The sequence below is a fragment of the Gymnoscopelus braueri genome (genome assembly GCF_963280865.1).
Source record: "Gymnoscopelus braueri genome assembly, chromosome: 24".
Classification (NCBI taxonomy): Eukaryota; Metazoa; Chordata; class Actinopteri; order Myctophiformes; family Myctophidae; genus Gymnoscopelus; species Gymnoscopelus braueri.
Window position 1 is genome coordinate 6,568,373 of NC_137626.1, and position 10,647 is coordinate 6,579,019.

Here is a 10,647-nt window from a genome sequence, read left to right on the forward strand (position 1 = left end):
TTAAAGGGACATTCTGCCGTTTTCAACCTGAAGACACACACAGAACAACCCAGGTAAAGCTTTGGACAAGCAGCTTCACTAAAAGTTCCTCTGGCAACGTGGGATGAGATTGAGAAGACAGTGACTGTTAACCTGCTGGTAAAACCTGACCCTGTGACGGTTGGAGAACTGAGGGACATCCAGGAAATTTAACTAAAGGTTCCACACTTTGATTTGAGCTTTTGGGCCGTGTGTGTGTGTGTGTGTGTGTGTGTGTGTGTGTGTGTGTGTGTGTGTGTGTGTGTGTGTGTGTGTGTGTGTGTGTGTGTGTGTGTGTGTGTGTGTGTGTACTAAAATAATATGGTGTAACTTGGAGTGTTGCCCTGAAAGAAGAGGGGCATTTAAGTATTACCGTTATGAACCTGAACAGTGTTTTCCTGATTAAAGAGAACGTGGACATTAGTGATATATATATATATTTGCAAAAATCATTAAATAATTGAGTATTTTCCCAAAGAAATAGAAAAAAATACCATTAAGAGATAATTACATTTTCTATCAGAGAGAGGATTGCATTAAGATATTAATTATATTTTCCATATAATATTCAAGACTGCAAAAAAAAACTTTCATCCTGGGCAACTTGAAGTGTAAAAGGTTATGAATTATAATTGAAGTGTCCTATGAAAAAGTAACTGACCCAGTTGACAAGTTATTAACACAAGAAGTTACTCTTTCCTTGCTGTATGTTATTGTTGAAGTTAATTATAATAGGAGTTTCTCTTCTTAATTAATCCTAAACTCCTCTGGGATTTTAATTGTTTAATTCCAGACTCTGTGAAGTCCAGACTGCAGGTGCAGATGAACTCTCCAGACCCAGCCAGACCCGTTTCAATAAAACAGGAGGAACCTCAAGACCAGCCAGACCTCAGTACGTTTCATTCACTGTCTGTCTCTCTCTTTCTTCCTCTTTTCTAGCTTCAATGTGTTTATTGCCACAAACACATACACAGTTGCTAGTTGTGCTTCAACAGTGTGGAATTAGATACAATAAAAATGGAATAGGATATAACGGTAATAGTAGTTATAACTTATAAAATATTGCGCTTTCAAAGAAACTTTGCCAGAACAGTAGAATATTTTCTTTATAAATTGGTCACTTATGCACATCCATAATCTGGATGATTGTTTCTGGTCATGTGGCCTTTTCCACTGCACACAGTGCCAACTATGATTGAATGCAGCAACAGTTACAGTAAATAGTCCTTTAATGCACCCAGCAAGGATGAATGTTACTGATTTTGGTGCCCACATGCTCCACCTTTAGGCCACTCACACACAAGATGTCTCAAAGTCTGATGGACAGATTGTTGTCTACAGAAACTCTGCTCTGCTCATGCATGCTCCCTGGAAGATGAACCCTATAACCTTAGTCATAACCATCCTAGCTCCCTGGAAGATGAACCCTAACTAGCTCCACCGTTATGACAAAAAAGTTACTTTTCACACACATTGGGGCTGCTAATTGGTGGTGGTGTAGAAGGATGGGATGCATGGCAGCAGAAACATTAAAAAGAGATATGCATGTACATTGATTTCCTTGTGTAATCTTAAATTAAGCGTGATTACTTCCCTAATGTATACATCCCACAATCTTTGAACCCAATATTCATATTTTGGAAGGTTGACTTAGGCTATTTTGCCTTTACATTCTGTAAATCTTTACTTTTTTAAACCACTGCTGGGTTTCCGGTAATTAAAGTAATTATTCAATGTGTTCATTTCAGACCAGTGTGTGGAGTCCAGACTGCAGGTGAAGATGAACTCTCCAGACTCAGCCTGGGACATTTCTATTAAACAGGAGGATCCTGAAGACCACCCACACCTCAGTACGTACTTTAACTATACCATAATCGTTGCAAAAAATATCATGACAATATAATCTCCGGCCTAAATTTTGGCCTAAATGTTTTACTGTACCTCTCTGCTATTTACATTTTTTGACTAATAAAGTATTCAATCAATCAATCAATATGCATAGGCATCATTAAATATGCAATACAAAAGAGAAACTGCACCACATAGTACATTTCTCTACAGAGTGGCCGTAGATCAAAGCATCTAGAACAGTGTGTGTGTCACACAGCTCAAGACGCCAAGTGAATGACATCATGAAACAGAAGCACCTCCAGCCATGAAAGCCAAAAATACCTGGTTAAAGTTTGGTTTGATTGATTGAATATTTTACTAGGCAAAAAAAATGTAAAGCAGCACAATTACATTTATAATACTTTGTCTAAAAGGTCCGTCCAAAAAAGTCCTTGCTTATTTCCATTGGGGTCCTTGGTATTCAATTCATATACATATATAGTAGCAACCAAACAACTCAAATATCAACATAGAAATACAGAACAAATAACACTGTAGTTGAAAACTGATTTTTATGGTGTGCCTCTATAGGAGGTGAGCAGTCTAGAAATAGGTCTGTGAGTCTGATATGTCTGAGATAACACGGATATGAATGAACCCATTTTGGGTGGGAATCCCTTTTTTTAACTATACCTTTCAGGACGGGAACCCCTTTTGGGGTTCTTGTTGCTATGTACTGTATGTAGCAACATACATTTGTTGTAATTTCTGAATAAATATTTTAAGATTTTCAGAAGGTTTTTTTAGGATGGGCCTCAAGTCTAAATGGGCTTTTTATTAGCTTCTATTTGAAGTTTAACCACTTAGCATCCCTATCCTAGGGTTCTGCTATTAGCTGATCTACAAGCTCACAATGCATCACAAAATACTTGGTTTAGAGGGAAAAAAGAGAGGACCAAGTATAGAGTCGACTCTGCCACCCATTTCGGATGCTGGTAATGCATTGAATGGGACATTATCATCTTTAATCAGACTATTGATTGGTCTAAGTAGGTGAGATACTGACCTACTGACGGGGCTCAGTAGGTGTTTTGTATAAAGTGTAGTTTAGGACCGCGTCGGAGGCGCGCCATCTCAAGCGAACTGGATCCACGAGAGGCACCACCGAGCGAGCTAAATCGAGCGAGTTGCCGTGCCGAAAGTTGCGAAGTTCGCTTGAGCCGACTCAGCGCCGTCCGAGTTATGTACCGATAGGCACAGAATCATGAATCATGTTTTGGGGTGAGCGTTTGCCCCAACTTTCATCAACCCACAGAATAATGACAAAAAACATAATATGAGATTACATCCTCAGGTAAGTAGGTAGCCTTGAGAACCAATTATTCTCGAGCCATGTGGCCCATAGGCCAGGAGCTTATCTCCTGTTTCTGTGGCGTGAGGCGATGTACAAGTACAACCCTTGGACAAGACGCTAGTATGTCACAGGGACTTATCCCAGATTCCCAGTCCAAGCCTTGAGGCTGAGTGCCAAGCAGGGATAGCCTGGTAAACCGTCCTGGTCGCGTGAACTCACATTATCATGTGTCTTCTGCAGACCGTCAGACGCAGGGAGACAATGGCCAATGGGTCCCATTTTTATAGTCTTTGGTACGACCCGGCCGGGGGATTGAACTTGGACCCCCCAATCTCAGGGCGGACACTCCAACCAATTTCAATATGTTATATTAAGCACTTGTCAAGTAGTCTTTCAAACAGCTATGATTCATTAGCATATGCTAGATTCTAGAGGGCAGTGCTACTCTGTTGAATTAGGACAAAGAGGATGGCCGAATGGTGCGTTATTAATTATGTTATAAACAATACATTAAATGTTTCCAAAAAACATTTGAGGTGAGAAATAGCCAATGCAGTAACATGCACTTGATTTGGCACTGCCTTGTTGCAGTGTACAACGCAACGAGTTTAGATCACATACTTTAAAAGACATATGTACACTTTGTGTAGCTTTGTTGTAATATTGAGCTGGAAAACTCAGCTGTGATTGTCTCAGAGCCACCCAGCCCCTGTTTTACTCACAATTAGATTAAAACATGCATGCACAATAAATGTGGCGATGATCGGTACAGTGGTTTGTGAAATTAATCCCAGAAACAGACCCTGATGAAGACCTTTTAGGTCGATACACGTTGGTCATATTGTTGCCTTGCTCAAAATGTCATCTTTTATTTTCTTTGAAAGTCTGCTGTCCAAACCATTTGGTAGTTAGCAGTACTTCTTTGAAAACGTTTTTTGTTCATAATCCCCAACACAGATTCTTATTTAGTAACTGTCTGGTCTGTCTTAGTAGGCAATAGCTTTGTACATGGAACTTGGAAGTAGGGATGTTAAATATTTACATTTTTACCGATAACCGATATTGTCCAACTCCTCATTTCCGATACCTATATCAAACGATACCGATATATGCTTTTCACCAAAAGTAATATAATTGTCAGGTAACAATATCACATATCTAATTAAATAAAATAGCTATACTATCAATATAATATCTAATAAATCTAATATAATAGAGTGATGTTGTTAGATTTTCAATAAAGTGAGTCCCGGGACTGGTTGCCATTTTAATTCGATTAGATGTAGGCCTATTTGACGGTGCAGAAGCATAATTGCTCTGATGCCTATAACATTAACAAGTGTCAACGAGTGTCAACTGGACCCAGACACACACACACACACCTGCCCTCTGCAGTGCTCTAATTTGAAAGTGACTGGTCTCATTTCTCTGCAAAAGCCCTTGAATATGATTAAGGATTACCGTGATTATGGTAAGCTCACATTTCATTTTTATACTAATGTCGGGAGGCCGATATTATCGGACATCCCTACTTGGAAGATACAAAAATGTATTTACATTTTATGAATGCAGTGTTGACTATCATGTTATTATTCTGCTCCTAGACATCCTGCACATGGTTTTGTGTAAAGAGGAGGTTTCTCCTGAACAGGAGAGGAGCCCCAGTCTGCTCCAGGAGGAACCAGAGCCTCCACAGATTAAAAAGGAACAGGAGGAGCTACTTCAAAGACCAGAGGAACCTGTTGGGTCAATGTTGACATTACTAGCAGTGAAAAGTGAAGATGATGAAGACATTTCTTCACACTGCTCTGAAATTGAAGTTGAGCTTGAATCTGACACTGAAGTCACTGAAGACAGCGATGATTGGGGGGAGACAAGTCGGGGTGTCCACTCTGGAGAAAAACCTTTCCAGTGTAAACATTGTGACAAGAGTTTCATTAGCCCATCTGCACTGAAGATACACCAGCGTATCCACACCGGAGAAAAACCTTTCCACTGTAAACTGTGTAACAAGAGTTTCATTAGTTCATATAAACTGAAGTCACACCAGCGTATCCACTCTGGAGAAAAACCTTTCCACTGTGAACACTGTAACATGAGTTTTAATCAGCCGGGTAGCCTGAAGAGACACCAGCGTATCCACACCGGAGAAAAACCTTTCCACTGTAAAAATTGTAGCAAGAGTTTTAATTGTTCGGGTAACCTGAAGAAACACCAGCGTATCCACACTGGAGAAAAACCTTTTCAGTGTAAACTGTGTAACAAGAGTTTCAGTAAGTCATCTGACCTGACGACACACCAGCGTATCCACACCGGAGAAAAACCTTTCCACTGTAAACAATGCAACAAGAGTTTTAATCAGTCGAGTCACCTGAAGACACACCAGCGTATCCACAATGGAGAAAAACCTTTCGACTGTACACTTTGTAACAAGAGTTTTAATTTAGCAAGTAACATGAAGATACACCAGCGTATCCACACTGGAGAAAAACCTTTCCAGTGTAAACATTGTAACAAGAGTTTCAGTGGGTCAGGTTCCCTGAAGAAACACCAGCGTGTCCACACTTGGAGAAAAACATAGTGAAAAAAAGTTTCATTTATTCAGGTGACCGAATTCTTTGGGTAACCTGAATAAACACCAGCTTGTCCACACTGGATAAAACTCTTGCCACAATGTTAACAGTAAGAGTGTCAGTCAGTTAAGTGCTCTGAAAACACATCATGGATACTTATACTTTTCCTGTCAACAGAAGTTTACGTTAGGACTCGTCTTTTGGAGACATATCCCAGCTCTTTTGTTTTCTTCTTTTAAAACCTCAACGAATAGTTTGTAAGTGCTAAATGTAAAAAAATATATATTTATAATTGTTTTACCTTGAGGTATGTTAAATGTATTTTGGTGTTTTATTTATACCATAATAGAAAGAGAATGTAACGTCACACCATTGAAAGTCACAAATGAAAACCTCCCAATGTGGCGCCACCGCTACCACATTGAACGGCTCTTCAAGCTATATAAATGACCATGTAAATAATATCAATTGTATAAAGGTAGAACTGCTGTTCTAGATTTTTTTAGATTTTTATATTATCATTTAATGTAATTTTGATGTATTATATTATTTGCACAATGTATTACTTGTATTATATTACTTGACAATTAAAAAGGTTAAAGTACTATATTCTGATAGTAATCACTGCTACAGAGCGTTTGTTCGGTCACAGGGCTCTCTCCAGCTCTTTAGTAAACAGACTATAGAACATTTTCAGGGAGGTGACTACGTTTAAGCCAATCAGGAGAGAGCACTGAAAATGCATTTTCTGTTTAATAAAGAGTTGGAGAGACACGGAGACTCCTTTTACTGAACGAACACTCTATATAGCAATGAGTACTATCAGAATATAGAGCTATTTAACACTTATTTTAACAAAAGCAAATCACTTACCCTACCTTTAACTAAGGACACAATACTTTGCATGTATTTCAAAACCACCATTAAAGAGCACCTGTCTGCAATTTGTAACTGGTCCTAGTAAAGTCTAAGCTTAAAGGGGTAGTTCACCCCCCAAATAACTTTTTTTCTATTGATTACTCACCCCATGGAGCCTTGAATTCATGGATATTTTTTTGTTTTTGTCGCATTCCTTCCTTTATTATTTGATTATAATACATTTAGCCCCATTGATTCCGGTAGGAGACACAAATGCATTTGTGTCTCCTACCGGAATCAATGGGGACACATTTATTATAATCAAATTATTGGCTTAGGAATGTGACAAAAACAAAAAAATATCTATGAATTCAAGGCTCCAGATGGTCAGTAATCAATAGAAAAAAAGTTATTTTGGGGGTGAACTACCCCTTTAACATCAGAAATTACCCCCCCCCCCCCCCTTTTTACAGTACACATTTGATTGATACTAGTGTTGATGTCTTGTATATTATTGTATGTCTTTAAATGCCTCGATGAATTGAATACACAGGACCACAATGGAAACAAGCCCTTAGGGCTTTCGGTCTTATCCTTTTAGCACCATTGTATCCACAAGTTGCCTAGGGCGTTGTGTGCATCACTTCCTGTCGATTTGATCCAATGATATCCAATGAAATCGACAGGAAGTGATGCCCACAACACCATAGACATAAAGGTAGACGCCTCCTTCGGCTCTGAAGCGTTCGTATCTCGGGCGCGCTTCCTGCTTCCGCAGGGCTGTCGTGTGCGTCACAGAAGCGGAAGTTTGGTAGGCCAATCGGAGGCAGGTGGGGGCGGGTCTTTTTGTAACCCAGCTCTTAACCCTTTGAGAGGCAGCAGCTGTGCGCAGCATCTAGTTAGTTGGAACTTGGCAAACTCCACACTCTATTTGTGAAATTCAAATAAGAGACATGGTCCTTTTTCATATCAAGGGCCATTATTTATTCAGCATTTGAGTCACGGAACACCGTTTGATAACGGATGACTTTAGCCTCTCACACCCAAAACTTAGAATATGTTATCGTTCGATAAGATGTTGTCAAAATAACAATTGTTTACGTTCTCTAATTGTGTACTTGTTTAGTAAGTAATGCAGATGTTTAACAATTTGACTCTTGACAGTGTGAAATGTTATACTTAAGATTTAAAGATCTATAAGGGTCGATTCTGTCGGAAGTTCCCAATGGGCGGTAGTGACGGGTAGTGACGGGGCGCATCCGGTGGAACCCGGAATTACACTAAATGTAAACAGGAAGTAAACGAGGGTGAAAAAATGGCGTTCGGCCACAGACGGCATTAAAACACTTCTTCATTGAAAGATATGGAATATTACATTACACTACTACCCCGTAGACCCAGTTAACATTTGGGGCTCGGCGGTAAGCACCTTTATTTTCATTTTGTACAATGTTTGGAGTGTCTACAGCAGCGCTACTCAACCCGCGGCCCGCGGGCCGATCGCAGCGTCTTGGCGGCCCCCTCATGGTCAAAATAAAAAAAGCACAGGATAAAAATATACATTTCCGTTCAAATATATGGGTTGCTAAAACATTTTTCAAAAACAAACAGACAGACATACATACAGGTGCGTCAATTGTTGCAGGTATAATGCATAGTTTTCTATGCATTTCGGGTCTTTTGGGGGGTTTGACCCCCAAATTTTTCCGGCGCCGCGCGGCCAGGATAGGTGTCTGCCACTGGACACACAACACAAAATAAACTGGTACAGTGAAAAGAATATGATGTCAAAATGTACATTTTCTTGTGCGTTACAAAATCGAAAAATCCAAAATAGGACCGTCATTTTTATGGCGGCCCCTTGGACTTTTGGTATTTTGCTGAGTGGCCCCTGAGCCATCTTAAGTTGAGTAGCCCTGGTCTACAGGGCATAGTGCAGAAAGTCCAGGTCACTATGGGAAGTGCACCCTACAACTCTCGTAGATTGAAAACGTCAGAATCATAAATACGTCTACGAGGGTTGTATACTACAGCTAGTATGTTGGTATATGTTGTATCCTGCATTTCTATGAGACGTGATCAGACCTGTGCAGCATCAATGTGCAGTGATGGAAGCTGTTGTAGGGCTGACTCTGTAGATTAATTTTCGGATTAATTAATTGAGAAGCTAATATGTTTTTTCTCTTCGATTAATGACATCAGCCCTATCTTATACTATGCTGCACAACAGTGTTGTAACTTGTGCAAGACTTGTGGAAAATATCTTACTTGTAATGACATGCCCAAAATAAAAATTGTAATCAGTTAAATTGATTTAGTTGGATTAACTGTTGCACTCCTCGATGGATGTTCTGGTCTCTACAGGTCAGGAAGGTCACATAGTACTGTTACTGTATATAAACAATGGACAGTACCCGAGACCAACAGTGAGGGGCAGCAACACGCCAACTGGCGTCTAGACAGACTCTGGTGTGTTGACTGACTGTTGACACTTTAAAATACAAAGACAACTAGACGTGTCGCAATTCTGGGAAATTGCAAAGTGTGGTTGCGCCGACGCCGGTCGCGGGTCTCGTCCGCCGGGACTCGAGGGATACGCCGGGAGGAATACCGTCGGAGGCCGCGCGACGTGCCATTCGCATCGGTTGCCGATCGGATCCTGCCTTCGTGATACGTGCCGTTTTGATTTTAGGGAATAGGCCCCTCCCACTAAATAAATAGGCCCCTCCCACAAATGTAACGGGCCAATCATATTGTCACGTCACTCTTGATATCGCTTTTATTACATTTTGAGAGGATTGTTCCCCCCAAAAATCATGTTTTTGCATCAAACGGTTATGTTTTGTGCATTTGTAGCGCCCCCTATGGGTCAAAGTGGAAATGCTTTTGGGGATTCGTTGAGTAAACCACCCTCGACATGTGATTTAAATTTGGGATTGACCGGACGTTTCGTTCGTGATTTCTGGCATTTTTGGTAAAACAGGCCCCTCCCACTAACTTTGGAAGCCATTTACGGACGAACGGTAAGGACTATCAAAATGCCGTTTGGCTATGTTTACCGCATGGGCCCAGAGATCATGTATACCGAAATTTGGACAAAATATGTGGGAGGAGGAGCTAAAAGTGTGTTTTGCAGAAAATTCAAAATGGCAGAAAATCTATCCTGACGCAAATGGGCGTGGCCTATATGGGAAGTTGCGTCTTGACCCAAGGAATCTAGGGAAAAGAAACATTTTTAATTTACGACCTACGGTTCAAAAGTTATAGGCCAAAAGGTAAAGTGGGCTGTTATAGCGCCACCATGTGGCCGACTGGTGTGATTCTTTTTTAAATAATTTTGCAATAAACTATTAACCTCCCCTCCAAGTATTGTAACTGTAGCCCTTACGGTTTCCGAGAAAAAAATACTTGAATGGGAGTTTTTGCAATTCCCATTAAAGTGGATGGGGAAATTTAATGCACTAATAAATCAATATCAATTAAACTATGCAACCAATCTCTTAGCAAAGTACAAGCACACAATTCCCGGTGAAGCCGGTCATTTTGACATATGGCACGAAATTGGGAAAAATAAACTGTGGGAGAAATAGCCAATGAAAATAAAGTTTATCTAGAATAAAGTCGGTAGAGTACTATTGGTTGTAGCCTGGTAAACCCCCTCCCTCCGGAAATCTCATTTGCATTTGATTTCAGGGAGGTCTGGGATTGCGCAGGGAGTAAGCATGCCCGAACACTGCGTGTCCGAACCAATCAGCGGCTGCTAGGGGCGGGATCATCCAATCACCTGCCTAGTAGCTTGAAAAAAAGAAAAACTGTCTGTCATCGATTCTGCGACCGGAGTCTCAGATGGGAAGTAGGCTGTGAAACAAATGTGTGTCGCAAGCTTCTTCCATTTGACGGTGTCAGGTTATATTGGTTGCCCATTCGGGCACTAACTAAAACAAGTCGTTTCTAAACAGTGCCGTCGTTAAGCAGCGGGAGGACGTTTGTTTAGCAGCTCAACCACTGAAACAC

The 10,647-nt window shown here is 40.5% G+C and overlaps 1 protein-coding gene across 1 annotated transcript; it reads left to right on the plus strand.

The window, feature by feature from the left end:
• Window positions 1-808: 808 nt before the first annotated feature.
• LOC308080246 (uncharacterized protein) lies at window positions 809-5,828 on the plus strand (the record flags this gene model as incomplete). Its single annotated transcript, XM_080422022.1, has 4 exons — window positions 809-910; window positions 1,767-1,868; window positions 4,807-4,943; window positions 5,808-5,828. Exons 1-4 carry the CDS (start codon window positions 841-843, stop codon window positions 5,826-5,828), a joined length of 330 nt encoding a protein of 109 aa, XP_080278148.1. The 5' UTR covers window positions 809-840.
• Window positions 5,829-10,647: the final 4,819 nt, after the last annotated feature.